The sequence below is a fragment of the Colius striatus genome, chromosome 29, assembly GCF_028858725.1.
Source record: "Colius striatus isolate bColStr4 chromosome 29, bColStr4.1.hap1, whole genome shotgun sequence".
Taxonomy (NCBI): domain Eukaryota; kingdom Metazoa; phylum Chordata; class Aves; order Coliiformes; family Coliidae; genus Colius; species Colius striatus.
Window position 1 is genome coordinate 1,349,712 of NC_084787.1, and position 15,913 is coordinate 1,365,624.

Consider the following 15,913-nt stretch of genomic DNA (forward strand, 5'->3'; position numbering starts at 1 on the left):
CTTGGCAGATGAGCAAGAGGAAAATCCCTCCTTCACTTAGCTTAGGTAGAAGAGTGAGGTTAGAAGGGCTGCCAGCTCAGGCACTGAGCTGCTCCACAGGCTGGTTTGCAATGAGGAGGCTCAGGGCAGGGCAGGGCAGATGATGCACTGAGGAATGTGCAAAGAAACAAACAAACAAAACAAGGAACAGCTTTTTTTGGTGCTTTTTTTGGTGTTTGGGGTTTTTTCCCCCCTCTGGCAGTGACATGACACTGTTTTACTGCTCCCGTGTCTCTGCTCATAGGGATTCATGAAATTCCCTTCCTGGGGGATGGAGAAGCAACAGCCCTTTGCCCCAGAACTCTCTGGGGACTGCAAATATCTGCCTTGCCTCAGCCTGTGTTATCATTCCTGCCCTTCATGTCAGCTCAGAGCAAAGGGCTGTGCAGATCCCCCCTGGGCTGCTCCCAGCTTCTGTCTCAGCAGAGAAGGAAAAGCACAGACCTGCAGCAGCCACGGGCAAGGGCTCAGAGGAGAGCAGGGAACAGGGCACTTCCACTGCTCTGCACCATGGGCAGTGTTGAGGCTAAACCCCCTGAGAAGGAGCCTCCACACCCTCCCTGGGCAGCCTGGCCCAGGGCTCCCTCACCTCAGCACCAAAGGACTTTCTCCTCCAGGGCAGAGCAGGGGGGCAGGAGGAGAACCTCGCTCAACCTGCTGCCCACACTCTTCTCCATGCCCTCAAGGATGCCATTGCCCCTCCTGCCCTCACCACGAGCCCTCTGACAAGCCAGAGGCATCTCAGGGTGCTGGAGGAGCAGCTCACCCGGCACATGAAGTCCAGCAGCGTGGCAGTGATGGCAGGGTGAGGCTTCATGGAGTGGTGCATCACCAGAATGGCAGGCTCTGCAGGGAGAGAGCAGGGAGCCCTGTGCTGAGAGCTTCAGACATGCCCACATCCCCCCTCCATCCCCCTGTGCTCTCCCCCTTCCTTCAGACCCAGCCTCCTGCTCCTGGGCTGCAGAGGGAACTCTCTTCTTTTGGTTTGTCCCCACTGCTGCCCTCACCCAGCTCCTAAACAACATCCAGGCTTCACACAACAGCCAGAGCCACAGACCCCAAGGGAGACCCTTCCTGCTGCCATGGACACAGAAGCCACAAATCAAAAGTGGCTCCATCAAGGCAATTCTGCAAGTCAGCAAACCCCAGCAGTCCAGAGCAGGGCAGTGAAGTACCTATATTCATGATGCTGTCCTTCTCAGGGTTGAAGAAGAGCCAGTCATAGAACAGGGCCAGTTTGGCATTTGAAGCAGCAACGTTGGACTGGAGAAAGAAAAGGCCAATAACACACCAATGGTGTGATGAGCACAGAGCTGATGCCTCTGCACACCCAAGGTGCCCAATCCCAACCTGCCCAGCAGCTCCCAACAGCAGTAGTTACCCAGAACCCAGCATGGTGGGGGGTGGGAAGGGAGCTCTGGGGATCACCCAGCCCCAGCCCCTGCTCCAGCAGCTTCCCCTGGCTCAGGGTGCTCAGGAACGTGTCCAGGGGGGTTTGGGAACCTCCCATGAAGGAGCCTCCACACCCTCCCTGGGCAACCTGGGCCAGGGCTCCCTCACCTCAGCACCAAAGCACTTTCCCCTCCTGTGCCTGTTGCCCCTTGTCCTGTCCCTGGCCACCACACACCAAACACCGGCCCCATTCCCCTGACACCCACCCTGCAGGGACTGAGCAGCATTGCTGAGGTGCCCCTGAGCTCAGGCTGCTGTTCCCCAGGCTCAACAGCCACGTTGCTGCTCAGGGTCAGTTTGTTCTCCCTCAGCTCTGCCAGGTCTCTCCTGGAGCTGCTCCCCAGCAGGTCACCCCCAGCCTGGGCTGGTGCTGGGCTCGTTCCTCCCCAGCTGCAGGATCTGCCCTTGCCCTGTCCCAGGTGGCTCAGGGGCTCCCTTGGCCCAGCCCTCCCCCTCACCGTGCAGGTGGTGAGCAGCCAGCCGATGATGGCCCAGCGCGGGAGGATGTCGGAGCTCAGCACCTCGTTGGAGGGATGAACCACACCACAGATGTAACGGATGAGGTCACAGCGCAGGGACTGGCTGTCTGGGGTGGACAGGTACTGCCTCTGGAACCAGTCCTGGTACCTCTTCTGCTGCCCAAACCTGACCTGAGGGGAAAGGCTGGTTGTTGAAGCCCCTGGAGCTGCTGCAGGCCCCAGCCCTGCCCTCCCCCTGCCCAGCACTGACCCCTCAGCACCTCACCCCACGGCTCTGGGGTCCCTGCAGGGCTGGGCACTGCCCCAGCTCCCTGGGCAGCCTGGCACAGGGCTCACACCCCTCTCAGGGAAACAGTTCTGCCTCAGCTCCAACCTCAGCCTCCCCTGGGGCAGCTCCAGCCCCTTTCCTCTTGTCCCTTCACTTGGGAGCAGAGATTTCCTCCCCTCCAGCCACAGGCTCCTGTCAGGGAGTGTCAGAGGGCTCCTGGCTGCCCTCAGCCTCCTCCAGGCTCAGCACTCCCATTCCCTCAGCCCCTTCCCCAGCTCTGTGCCCAGCTCTGGCCACGCTGCAGCCCCTCAGTGTCCCTGTGGCAGTGAGTGAGGGGCCCAGCACTGACATAGCCCTGGAGCTGCAGCCTCCCCAGGGCCCAGCACAGGGGTACAACTCCTGCCCTGCTGCTGCTGCCTCTGAGCCCAGCCAGAAGCAACAAACACTCCCCTCAGTGCTTTGCCCACCCTCCCCGTGCCCAGGGCTGTAGCAGGGGGCAGAGCTGTGTGCCCTCCTGCCTGGCACAGGCCCTGCTGAGGCGTTACCCGCGAGGTCATGAAGAGCAGCTTGGTTTCCATGTCAGGAGTGAGGCGACACGCCAGGAACTTGCGAGAGGTTCTGGACTGGAGCAGCTGCAGCACACCTGGGGACAGACACAGAGGCTGGGCTGTGGCCTCCCAGCCCCAGGGATGGCACAGCACCCACAGCATCCAGGCAGGGATCTACCAACACGCTGAGCTCAGGGCAGTGAGCTCCATTTGCCCAAGGCAGTGGAAAGGGAGCAAGACTTTGCTTGGAAAAGGTCTCTTAAAACACCTCCTGTGTGGAGAAAGCTTTTGTCAGAGATCACTAAGGAGGGCACCAAGAAGGGGAACCTGGAGACAGGGAGAGGGGAGGTACAGCAGGGCAGGAGAGGGGGGAGGTACAGCAGGGCAGGGACAAGAGCTGGAGGAGAAATGAGAAAGTCCAGACACCAAGCTGGAGCCCAAGAGAGCACATTCCCAATGCCCCCCAGCCTGGGCACCAGGGAAGCAGGGCTGCTGTAGGGATGGTCCATCAGTGTCTCTGTGGCAGCGAGGGACAAAAGCTTGCCAGCTGTGAGGAGTCAGGAGCACTGCTGTCAGCCCCAAGGGCCATGGGTTAGTGATGGGCTTGGCAGTGGGAGGGCAGTGGTTGGACTTAATGAACTTAAAAGTCTTTTCCAACCAAAATGAGTCTGTGATTCTATGATCACTTGACTAGAGCTGCCAGCAAAGCAGCACATCCCCTGAGCAGCTGCCCCTGACCACGTGGGCAGCCAGTGAAGCTCGAGGGGCAGGTTGTCAGGTGCCCCAGGACGCTCTGAGCGTGGTGTGGGAGCTCAGCACTCAGCTGGGAAGATCCAGAGGGAGCCAAGAAATGATTCCAGTGGGTGTAGAGCTGCAGGGGGAGGCAGAGCCGAGCCCTGGGAACGTGAAATGTGGAGAGCTCAGGCTCCTCTGCCTCTGCAAGCCCACAGGCTGACAGCTCAGGGAGGGGAAGTGGCTGGCAAGTCTCAGCAGGGAGCAGCAGTGACAGGAGATGGGTGATGGAGATGCAGGAGGATGCAGAGCTCCCAGAGCTTAAGGAGCATTTAATCAAATGAGTTTCCTTGAGCACAATCTGAGATCTTTAAAGTGACATTAACATGGCCCCTGAGAGCAAACCAGGCACTGGGGGTGGAGAGGGCTGAGGGGGAAAAACACTTTAAAGCTCCATTTCCAACGACTCAGTACGAATTGCTGCAGACAGATAATGATGTGACAGCCCCTAGAGAAGTGAATAATTTATAGCAATAAAAATTCTAACCCTACCATGCTCTCCATCATGTCTGTTTAACTCAGGCTGCACTGAGAGCTGAGTGCACAGCACACAGCTGTGGGAGCCCACGGGCAGACAGCAAACCCCACTTGGAAAGTGGCAGCTCCTGCACCTCGTGGGCTTTCCTTCCTTTAGAGCTGTGGCCTTCATCAGGCTTTCTGGAGACTCTGAAGGACTCAGACTCTGTGTCTTTGTGCTCCAGCCTCATTTCAGCTTATAAATCAGTTAATTAAGAGCAACCAGCAACGCCTCCAGTCGGGGAAGTGTCGAGTCCAGAACAAGGGCTACAATTGACTGACCCTTGTCACAGCTCAGCTGAATTCTCACCATCCCTGCAGCTCAAGTATCTGGTTTTCAGGATGTCTTAAAGCTCAGACACCCAACAAAGCATTTCAAACCAAGAAAGGATCAAGCTGCAAAGCACCAGAGCTGACCATGGGAGACCAGTCCAGGCCCTGCCCCTGTTCCTAAGCTCCCTGCAGCCAGCACAAAGCTGCTTTTGGAAGCTGCTTCTAGTTAGTGAGGAGAGGGGCTCTGGGAGCAGCTGGAGGTGGGCTCACAGGGTGGAATTCTTCTCTCTAGCCCTCTCTCCTCTCAAGGAGCAGCTGGAGGAGACCCCCCACCCGATGTGTTTTGGTTGCTGGCTCCTGCTCTGTTCCCAGACGGGACGTGCAGTGACACGGCTGCGCTGAAGGGCTGCTGCACCAGCTCTCCCTGCAGAGGGCTCCTGGAGGCAGTTTGGGGGTAGCACAGGCTGTGGGAAAGGCTCTCAGAGCAGGCCCCGGTCCTGCCTACCTGTGAATTGTGTGCTGAGCACCTGGGGGTTGTGGATGATGTCCTTCCAGAGCTGCTCAAACTCGGGGATCCTGGCGACGTTCTGCAGCAGCCGCACGAGATCCCGTCCGATCATGAAACAGTCCATGAACTGGGGTGGGCAAGAGAGAGAAATCAACCCCAAACCCATCACATTTACTGTCTTACCTGCAGGGGAGGGGGGAAGGGAGAAGTCACTGAGGGGGCAGGAGGAGGGGAAGGGAGGAACAGTCAGTCCTTCAACCTTAGCGTCGGGCTCCAGATGATTCACTCCTTGCACAATGTCTCTGCTCCTGGCCCTGGCAGCCTGCCCCTCTTTTGAAGCTGGCAGGTTCTGAGAGGCAGCCTGACAGCCTGGAAGGTCAGCAGCTATTTTAAAATGTTCTCTCTCTCAGTTGTAAAGCAAACAATTAGCCCATAAATCTGACATGGGGGGTTTTTTTTGGCTCTCTCCAGGACTGGAGCCAGAATCTGAAGTAAAAGATCTGACACTTGGTTCTTCCCAGGCAGCAGAGGATGGGGAGTGGGCAGCAGTGGGCAGGGAGCTGCAGAGCTGTCATGGCTCATGGGGCCACGATGCTCAACACAAGGGTTTTTGCCTACACCCAGCTTTGGTGGCTTCTCCTGCCCCATAGGAGCTGGCTGCTGTGGTCTCTGTGAGCCTGCAAGGACGGGGGCTGCAGGAACTGATGCTCTTGCAGCTATGAGAAGCCACAGCAGCAGAAAGAGAATGGGCTTGACTCTGAGTAAAAGGAGGTAAAGCCCATCAAACCAGCTGCTCCCCTCCTCCAGAGCCTGGTTCTGATGGATGACTGCTGTGACTCAGGTGCAAGAGCCATCGTGGCCCCTTCCAACACCACCACACACAGCCAGACTGCCCAGAGAGGCAGATCTCTCTTGCCAACCATCCCCTGAGCCCCCTCCCCTTTGCTCACCCTTTCCCTGAGCAGGGAGATGCAGAAATCCACCTCCTTCTGGCGCAGGGCCTGGAGCTGAGCCGTGCCGTGATGGTCCACGATGAGCCTCAGGTAGGTGTACACTGCCATGGCTATCAGGAGGCTGCTTTTCAACACCCACTCTCTGCAAAGCAAACCAAAAAGACCCCACCATGAGGTAACCACAGTCAGAAGAGACATCAACACAAAGGCTCAGTGTAGGGGACCCAGCAAGGGCAGGGACTCGGGTTGTGTCAGTCCAGCCATGGGCCAGGCTCTGATCCATCCTGGCTGTTTGCTCCCTTTCCTCTCTGAGGACAGTCCCATCACAGCTCACCCTCACACCCTGAGCTCTGTCAGGGGTGCCAGACACATCCCCACGAGGCACTGGGTGGATTTCCAAGGCCACAGAGATATTCCCTGTCACAAGCAGCTCAGGTATTTGCAACCACAAGCAACAAAGTGCTCAGGGAGCAGCAGCCTCATGGATAGACTCGACCTTGATGTCAACACTGAGCCTTTTCCTGCAGCCAGAAAAGCACCAAGAGGCAACACACAGCCCTCAGCACCTCACCCCACGGCTTTGGGCTCCCTCCAGGGCTGGGCACTGCCCCAGCTCCCTGGGCAGCCTGGCACAGGGCTCACACCCCTCTCAGGGCAACAGTTCTGCCTCAGCTCCAACCTCACCCTCCCCTGGGGCAGCTGGAGCCCGTCTCCTCTTGTCCCATCACTTGGGAGCAGAGATTTCCTCACCTCCAGCCACAGGCTCCTGTCAGGGAGTGTCAGAGAGGGCTCCTGTCTCCCCTCAGACTCCTCTTCTCCAGGCTCAGCACCCCCATCCCCTCAGCCCCTCCTCATAAGATGCAGCTGTGTGGAGAGGGGCTGTGGCAGCAGACACATCCCACCCCCATCATGGGCACCACAGGATTTGTCCTTCCTAAGGGCATCACTCCTACCCTGCTCAGCACAGGGGCTCTGTGCCCAGAGCTGCCTTTCTGCATGGAGGATTATTTCTCAGCCAACTGTCTTTTACATCCCAAGCTGGGGCAGGTGCTTCAGCCCCTGTCTGGGAGCAGCAGAGTCCAGTGGCACAGCATTCCCAGCCCCAGCTGCTGGGTGTGCCCTGTTCTCAGCCTCCCTTATCTAAAACCACCACAATAAATAAATCTTCCTCCAGAAAAAGGACCAGCTCAGCTTGGTTATTTGCTCTGGATGCCAAGAAGGAGCCAGGCTTGGTGCCTCCACCATGATTGATCACAGCATCCCCCTTCCAAGCTGCAAATCATGGGTGCCAGGGAAGTGGCACCTGAAGAGCCCCCAGCCCAGCAGCAAATGACTCAGCTGCCTTCAGTCACCAGAGGGAAAGCCCAGATGTGGTCTCAGTTTGCTTTTCTCAGCCCCTCCTGGCTGCATGATGCCAGCAGCAGGTTAATTAGGTGGCCTGAGAGTGGAGGTTACCTTAGGGAGGGTGTGGGAGTAATGAAAGCCAAGCTCCCTGGGGGGGTGGATCAGCTTCTCTCCCCTTTCCCCAGTGAGGGCTGTGCAGAAAATAAAAGTGTTGTCCACGAGGGGTGAGGAGGGAGGTGCAAAAGCTGCCCAGAGCCCCAGGATTCATGGACCTGTGGAGCTGGGAGAATGAAAAGTCTCGGGGGAAGCTGGAGGAACAGGCAGCAGAGCTGCCTCCTGACTCAGGCAAAGCAAGCAGCTTTGCTGGAGCTGTTTTTAATTAAACCAGGCCCTCAACACCCTGAGTGCAACCATCAGATCTTCACATGTGTGGCTTTAATTGAAGCTCTTGGCTTTCTCCCTAATGAAAGCCCATCAATCCCAGCAAAGAGCTGCCCCTTGTCTGCTGGGCTCAGCTCTCCCCCTGCGCCACAACACACCCCTCACACTGCAGCAACACCTTCCACAGAGGCCAAGCCTTCCTCTCTCTCACCTCTGCTCCCCTTTTCCCCACAGCCAGCTGGGCCTCTGGATCCCCCCAGGAGGAGAGGCTGAGGGGAGACAGGCTCAGAGTGTGACAGGGGGTTGTGGTGAGGTTGGGCCGGTCTCTGCTCCCAAGTAACGAGATAAGACAAGAGGAAACGGCCTCGAGTTCTTCAAGGGGAGGTTTGGGCTGAAGGTCAGGGACAATTCCTTTCCTGAGAGGGGTGTCAGCCCCTGTGCCAGGCTGCCCAGGGAGCTGGGGGAGTGCCCAGCCATGGGGCTGAGGTGCTGAGGGCTGTGGGTCAGTGCTGGGCTGGGCAGGGCTGGGGCTGCAGCAGCTCCAGGGGCTTCAACAACCCAACTGGTTCTGAGGGAAAAGGAAGGTTTTGGTGGATTTCTGATGGGCAGGGCTTGGACTGGATGATCTTCAAAAGGCCTTTTCCAAGTGAAATGAGTCTGTGATGAATTGATTCTATGGCATGAGCTGCAAAGACATGAGGAGCCTTTCCCAGCAGCTTCAAGCAGCAGCAGCACACAGAGAAGGTCACAGCAAGAGCTGAGTAAGGGCTCAAAGAGGGTTGGGAACAGAGGAGTGGAGCTCAGAACAGGAGCAGATGGGGAACTATGGTGAAGAACTGAAGGTCAACCAAACCAGAAGATCTCAGAGGGTCCCTCCTCCACTTCCCAGGGGTGCTGTGGCACTAGATGGCAGCAGCACATACCCACACAGCCATTCCTGGAACAACAGGCACTCCCCCCTTGTCAACTGTGGCCAGAGAAATGCTTCAACAAGTCATTGTTGAACACAGCAATAAGCCATTTGAAGGAGAATCGCTGCAATTACAGCCCCTGGTAAAAACTACAGGCTGTTAAAAACTAATGGCTGCAGGGAGGAATTCCACTTATCATCAATTAGCAGCTGTTTTGCCAACAAAGGACAATGCTGAGCCCAAAGGACAATACTTCCCAGATGGCCTGTCACAAATTAGAGTTGCAGCCCTGATGAGGCAGGAGCTGTTTAAACACAGGAAGCTTTTTGGGCAATTAACTCTGTCCTACTCCTCCAAAAGGAACACCTCCCCCACAGCTGAGGGGAACTGGGCAGGGAAATACTCCTGGGAGGTTGCTCCTGGTCACATGAGGTGATGCCACCCCCTGCCTGAGCCTGGGGGGCACCAAGGGCACAGTCCTGCAGCTGGGGAGGAACCAGCACTAGGACAGGAGCTCCAGGAGAGGGACCTGGCAGTGCTGGGGGAGAACAAACCAAGATGCTGAGGGGCTGGAACAAGTGTGTGAGGAGGAAAGGCTGCAGCCCTGGGGCTGTTGAGCCTGGGGAACAGCAGCCTGAGCTCAGCAATGCTGCTCAGTCCCTGCAGGGTGGGTGTCAGGGGATGGGGCCGGTGTTTGGTGTGTGGTGGCCAGGGACAGCACAAGGGGTGATGGGCACAGGCTGTAACACAAGAAATGCCACTAAAACCCAAGGAGCAAGTGCTTTGGTGCTGAGGGGAGGGAGCCCTGGCCCAGGCTGCCCAGGGAGGGTGTGGAGGCTCCTTCATGGGAGGTTCCCAACCCCCCCTGGACACATTCCTGAGCCAGGGGAAGCTGCTGCAGCAGGGGCTGGGGCTGTGTGATCCCTGCAGCTCCCTCCCCACCACCCTGGGATTCTGTGAGCAATGTGGGCAGCCCCTCTCCAAACCCCACAGAGGAGCTTTGCCCACGGAGGGATGCTCAGGACACCCCACACAACCTGCACCAAGAGGCAGAAACTCGTGCCATGGCTTGGAGAACAACGTTTGGTGTCACAGTCAGGGAACACAGAGGCCTTTTGTGCAGGAAACCCCATCAACACCCTCCCACACCATCTGTCACCACCCCAAACTCTGCCAGCAGGACTCCACCAGCCCTACCTTTGCTCTGTCAGTATCTCCAGGACGTTCTCAGCCAGCCAGATGTTCTTTGCTGTCACGTCCCCACCTGAAAGTGAAAGAGCCCGAGGGCAGAGGAGAGCAGGGGGGTGAAGGGCTGCACTGGTGGTGCCAGCAGCAACTGAACCACCGACCCTCTCCAGCCCTGTGTCCCCAGGAAGGTGTAAAGCTAACCAGGGAGTTTGCTCCTGCTTAGGCCACAGGCCTTGGATAGCAGAATTGCTGTTAAAGCCCCTGAAGCTGCTGGAGTCCAACTGTGAACCTCCCCCTGCCCAGCCCAGCGCTGACCCACAGCCCTCAGCACCTCACCCCACGGCTCTGGGGTCCCTGCAGGGCTGGGCACTGCCCCAGCTCCCTGGGCAGCCTGGCACAGGGCTCACACCCCTCACAGTTCTGCCTCAGCTCCAGCCTCAGCCTCCCCTGGGGCAGCTCCAGCCCCTTTCCTCTTGTTCTAACACAGAACCTTTGCAGGTGCAAGTGCCTCTCTGTTAGGGGATCAAGGGGGTCTTTGCAATGGAACTGTGGTAACATGGAGTCAGGAATTTCTCCTGGAAGGAAGGAGGCAGCCAGAATGGGATGAGATTCTGTAGCTGGGAAAGACAAACTATTTGCAGCTGCTGAGTCTCCAAAAGGGAAACAGCATGTGCAGAGAATGCCCAGAGTGTCCAGCAAAGGCCAGGTGTCACAGTGATGGCTCACACTCTCAGCATGGGCCGTCAGCACCAAGCTGGAGCCTCTGGCTGAGGTCTGTGAGAGCAGGATGAGGCCTCCAGCAAGGCCTCGGAGCAGACAGGCCAAGACAAGGGCAGCACGGCAACGAAAGGCCTCGTAACAGCAGTGAGAAGTGACACAGTGCAGCCCTTCCAGAACAGAAGGGGCCCTGAACAGGGAGGTGTGACCCAGGGGAAACAGGGGATGGCTTCACCAGGGCTCTTGCAAAACGCTCTGTGTTTACACTGGGACAGCACGGCCAGAGCAGCTTGGCTCAGGTTCAGGACTCTGTCCCCTCCCTCTCCATTCTTCCTGTCCTGAGGAGCAGCCAGGGCACTTGCCAAGCCTGGGCTGCCCAGCCCCGTGTCCTGGACAATCAAAACACGGTGTCAGGGTTCCTGGTGGGCCCAGAGTTGCTCCTGGGGGCGGCAGCAGCAGCAGAGCCCAGGAGGGAACACGGAAGAGGCGCCGTTCCTGTGAGGCCGGAAAGGCGTGTGCAGGGCTGAGCCTGGGGGGACACTCTGGGCTACCAGCTGGGCTACCAGCCTGACCTGACAATGGAGGGGGTGGGCAGGGCCCTGCACAGCTGCCCCAGCCCCTGCTACAGCAGCTTCCCCTGGCTCAGGGGCTCAGGAACGTGTCCAGGGGGGTTTGGGAAGCTCCTGAGAAGGAGCCTCCACACGCTCCCTGGGCAGCCTGGGCCAGGGCTCCCTCACCTCAGCACCAAAGCACTTTCTCCTCCTGGGCCAGGGGCACTTTTTGTCTTCCAGTTTGTGCCCTAATCCTGTCACTGGGCTGGGCTGAAGCAGCCTCCTGCATCTCTGATGAGCTACAGATGCCATCCCAGAGGTCAGAGCAGGGGCTGGGGATGATCCTGGTGCCCTCGGACAGCTCTGGGGCGAGAGCTGACAGCAGCAGGAACCAAGAGACTTCCTGGCTGTTGCAGCATTTAGCCAGAGGCCTCCTGGCTCCCTCTGATTCACTCCATTGAAGGTTTATCCTCTGCTCCATCCCTCCCTGGCCAGATTTCCTCACCAGACAGGTCAGGGCAGGCTCGGTGCCTGCCAGCTGCCTACAGAGACGCTGCCCAAGCCTGTCTGGACCCAGCTGCTCTGGCTCTGATGCCACACACCAACCCTGGGCTGCCACTGACGGCACCCAGGCTGCTGGCACGAGCAGGGGGCGCTGCAGGCAGCACTCAGCTCCCTCCCCTGGCACAACTCACCTGCAATCTGCTTCATGAAGGTCATGCAGACGCCGTCCGCGCCCAGCACCCCGCTCTTCACCAGCTCCCTCAGCAGCCACACCAGCTGGGCAGAGGGACACAGCAGCTCAGTTTTGGCTACAGCTACCCCCCACTTTACCTCTCCCCGACACTGTGACCACCTTGGCTGGCAACCACCTCCACAGTTCCCTCCCAAAAGCGAGTCTGAGGAGCTTCACTGATGCCAAACAACCCCCAAACCCTCCAGGCTCAAGCAGCCCCTGCTCCTCCTCTGCAGGGCTGGGCTGAAAGGGGGGATTTTGAGGGGGTAAAAGGATTTCCCCTCACCTGGGTCCGACAAGTGTCTTGCAGCTTCAGGTACTTCTCCATGAGAATGTGGTTGATCTTGCTGAGGACAATGTTCATGCCATCTCTGCTCACCAGGGCCAGGTCCCTGTAGCACTGCAGAGGAAGGAGCAGCACAGAGAAACTCACAATGGCTTTAGCAAACCTGACCAGATACCAGCAAGTAAACAGCTCTCAGGGCAAGCACTAAGGCACTAATCCTCTGGGGTGTTGCAAGCTGACAGCTGGATTAGAATCATGAAAACAGACAACAACGTGGCTGGCAAAAGCCCTTGAAGCTCCTGGAGTCCAGGCCCTGCCCAGCCCACCACTGACCCACGGCCTCAGCACCTCAGCTTTGCAATATCCCAGGGGATTTGGGACTCCTCCATCTCCCTGGGCAGCCTATTCCTCTGACTCATCAGGTTCAGCCCCAGGAGCCAAAGGTTTCTCACTCCAGACACCATCAGGTGTCCCTGTCCCCTCATCTCAGCCTTCCCTGGGCCCTCCCACAGCTCTGGAGACACCAACAGGAGAGAGAAAAGACAGACAACAGCCCTTCAGGAAGGATCAGTTAATAAACAGTCACATCCAGATGGTTTAAGCCTCCCAGCTGCTCCAGTCTCCCTGGCACCAGTGAGAACTGGAAGAGCTCTGCAGGACCTGGGGTCACTGGGGCTGTGTGGGAGCTCCACGGAGATGCAGGAGCAGGGATGGAAGGTCCCTGTGCCATCTCCTGCTCTCATCAGGCTTCTGAGGGCACACAGAGCTGGAGACTGTCTGGCTCAAAGGCAGGGGGTTAGAAATCCAGACATCCTGCCTGGGGCTCTGCTACAGGGAGAGAGAGACCCATCTGAGGGAAAGGAAGGCCTTTCCTCCACTCTCATCTGCCACCAGCAGCCAGACAAAACGCTGGCCAGAGAGCAAAGGTGCTGGCTCGGACCCCCCCTGTGCTCAGGGCTGGGTGGAGGGGGATGAGGAAATCATCTGCTCAGTGGTTCTGCAGGAATGGGAACTCGTGCCAGTGAATGTCAGGAGACTGCAGAGAGCAGAGCTCTGGGCTCTGCATCCTCCTTTCCACACTTAATGAGGCCTCAGAAAGATCTTTGCTTAGACTCCCTGTGCTCAGGCTTCTCCTTCCCCTTTCCATTTGTAACAACAGAGGAATAAATATATATACAAAGAAAAGCCAATCCCAAACAAGACAACAGAGCCCAGGAGGTGCCAAGAGACTCTCTGGGACCTTGAATTGCTCTTGAAATGCTAAATGAATCCCACAGCAGGCAGAGGCAGACTCAAAGGCTCCACAGAATCCACTACCTGGGCCAGGGATGCAAAACATCATCCATCCACTGCAGCAGCTTTGTGGGAACCACGGGGATCACCCTGCTGGGACAAGGCAGGGGACACAGCTCCTTGGTTTGGAGGATACCAGTGGGGCCAGGTCCCTGCCCTGGGTGCTGGTGACAGGACTGTGACCAACCCAGCGCCCCACACTCCCCTCTGCCAGGCAGGTGCATTTCTGCACCCTCACCAGGGGTGAGGAGAGGAACATCTTCTCTTTGGAGCTTTTCTTGCTGGCCACCTCCCTGCTCTGGGCAGGTCAGAGCTGCTGCTCACAAGGGCTGTTTAATTAACAGGAAGCAACACGTGATAAATGTTCCCTTTAAATGAGAGGAGAAGAAAAAGCAAACAGCCTTGGAGGGCTGAGGAGAGGCTCCCTCCCACCCAGCAGCAAGGGCAGAAGAGGCCCAGTGCTGGGCAGATGGTGGAGGAGATGTCTGGGAAGGTCTGTGGGGAGGGCTCAGTGCCCTCTGATCCCAGAGCAGGGTGTTAATTAAAGGGAGAGATGCCAGGCAGGGGAGGGACAGCTGATGGGTCAGGCATTGTCACTTTGATATTTGAAGGCAGTCAAGTGTCCCCTCCTCACAGCTGGGGGAGTGTAGCACAGCTCATCTCTCCTGCTTGGGGCACTGAGGCAAAAAGGGGCAGGAGGAGCCCTGTGTGCTTCCTCTGAGCCTCAGCCATGGCAAGGGCAAGGCTGGGGCACCATTCCCTTCACCTGTAGCTGAGGGGAAGAGCAGCTCCAGCCCCCTCTCAAAAAGGGAGTTGAGTTTCCAACAGCCTCTCAGAGAGAGAGAGGGGGGCACCTCCAGCTCCCCTCAGCTTCATATCTGGGTCTTTTCAATGCCTCCAGGGCTGGGCACTCCCCTGGGGCAGCTCCAGCCCCTTTCCTCTTGTCCTGTCACTTGGGACCCCCAGCTCACCACAGCCTCCTGTCAGAGTGTGGTAAGGTCTCCCCTCAGCCTCCTCTTCACCTGTGAGCAGGGCTGGGAAGGGTTACTGCAGATGAGAGGGGGGGGGGGGGGGGGGGGGGCTGGGGGGGGGGGGGGGGGGGGGGGTGGATGCACTGAGCCTCCTGCAGCTCTGAGCTTCTCACTAGAGGATGAACAGAGCCCTGTCCACTGTGTTTCTGAGCTCTCTCAAGAGTCTTGCAAGATGCCTTATCAGTCAGGCAAGCATTATCCTCTCTTAATAGGCAGAAAGCAAAGACAAGGGGTAACTCACCCCTAAAGCCTGGCAGAAAATCACCAACTGCCTTCCTGTCCCTGCTGTCTGCACACAGGGCAGGTGCCAGCAGCAAATGACATCAGAGCCCCAGACTGACAGATCCAATTACTCCCTAAGAAAAGGAATGTGTTCCCAGGAGCAGGAGGACCAGCCCCCTTTAATTAGCAGCAAAGCCTGTCCCCAGCCTGTCATCTCCCAGAGACAGCAGCCTGTCAGCAGCCCCTCACTCCCCTTTGCCAGAGGAGAGCAGGGTGGGGAAGCTGCCAGGCAGGTAGCATTGGCCAGTGGGATGGAAAGCATCTGCCCCTGGAGCCCTGTGCTCACCTAACAGGGTCTGGACACTCCCCATCACATCCTAGAGGGGAAAAGAGCATTTTAATCCATGTGAGGGAGGTTCAGCCTTTGGAAAACCATCCTGAGGAGGGCTGCTAGTCAGCAACTGGAAAGACTCTGGCTCCTGCAGTGTCTTGGGAGGAAGGGTGAGTGCTGGGTGCTCTGAGCTCAGCTGGATGCAGCCTCTCTGGGTTTACAAGTCTTGTGCTCAGCTCACGAGGCAGAAGCAGGTCAGGGCCTGAGGACAGAGGCTGGGGACTCTATGGTCAGGGTTTGGGGAGGCCTAAAGCACAGGCAAAGCACACCAGCCATCCCACTGGAACCAGTTCCATCAGAAGGCAAGGTAAAGACTCCCAGGAGAAGCACATCTTGCTCTCGAAAGGTGACTTCAGGGAATGGAGCTTGTGCTTTACTGCCAAGGCCCTTCCCACCCAGCAATGCCAGAGCAGCCAGGAGCTGCCACAGCAGGTGGACAGAGCTCTGTCCTCTCAGCAGCCACCTTTGGGCCAGGCTTCATGGAGCACCCCTAACCCCACACAGCTGCATCAGGCTCACAGCAGAGCCTGTCAGCTGCAGCAGCCCACTTTAACCCCTTCAAACCCTGCACAACACCCTTCAACTGCAACACAGCCAAGGAGGGGCCTCTGAGTGCCACTCACCACAGCTGCCCTTCCTTTGCTTTGCCTTTGCAGCTGTGACAAACAGGGCTGCTTTCTGTAACAAACATCTTTCCAACTCCTCTCCCTGAAACACCTCCCTCCCCTCCAGAGATGCTCAGAGCACAAACCATCCCTGCAGCTGGGGTTAAGTGCAATTGGAGAAAACAAATCACTTGCTGGAAGAGTTATTGAAACATTAAATCCCCTCTGTGAAGTGAATGAAGAGGGGCTGTTAGGAAAGCAATTTGCTGCAGGAATTGAGCATGTTCCACCTCTAGAGACAAGGTGATTATTTTCTGTAGGCATCCAGGTCTGGTGTCCAACATGCAAATCCATTCTGGGCTCCCAAAAAACGAGGCAGAGAGTGGGAAAGGCCTTATGATTTCTTTATAATCAATACTTGCTCCCCAC

General features: G+C 57.5%; 1 protein-coding gene across 2 annotated transcripts in view; it reads right to left on the reverse strand.

Annotated features, from left to right (window-relative positions):
• Window positions 1-15,913, reverse strand: part of INTS3 (integrator complex subunit 3) — a 34,128-nt gene that overhangs the window by 14,165 nt on the left and 4,050 nt on the right. For both annotated transcript variants that reach the window (XM_062016235.1, XM_062016234.1), the window contains exons 4-12: window positions 11,943-12,056; window positions 11,616-11,700; window positions 9,662-9,728; window positions 5,826-5,970; window positions 4,873-5,002; window positions 2,784-2,881; window positions 1,950-2,141; window positions 1,215-1,302; window positions 806-885 (exon numbers count right to left, since the gene is read on the reverse strand). In XM_062016235.1, coding sequence (XP_061872219.1) covers window positions 806-885; window positions 1,215-1,302; window positions 1,950-2,141; window positions 2,784-2,881; window positions 4,873-5,002; window positions 5,826-5,970; window positions 9,662-9,728; window positions 11,616-11,700; window positions 11,943-12,056 — 999 coding nt within the window. The remainder of the gene's footprint in view (window positions 1-805; window positions 886-1,214; window positions 1,303-1,949; window positions 2,142-2,783; window positions 2,882-4,872; window positions 5,003-5,825; window positions 5,971-9,661; window positions 9,729-11,615; window positions 11,701-11,942; window positions 12,057-15,913) is intronic.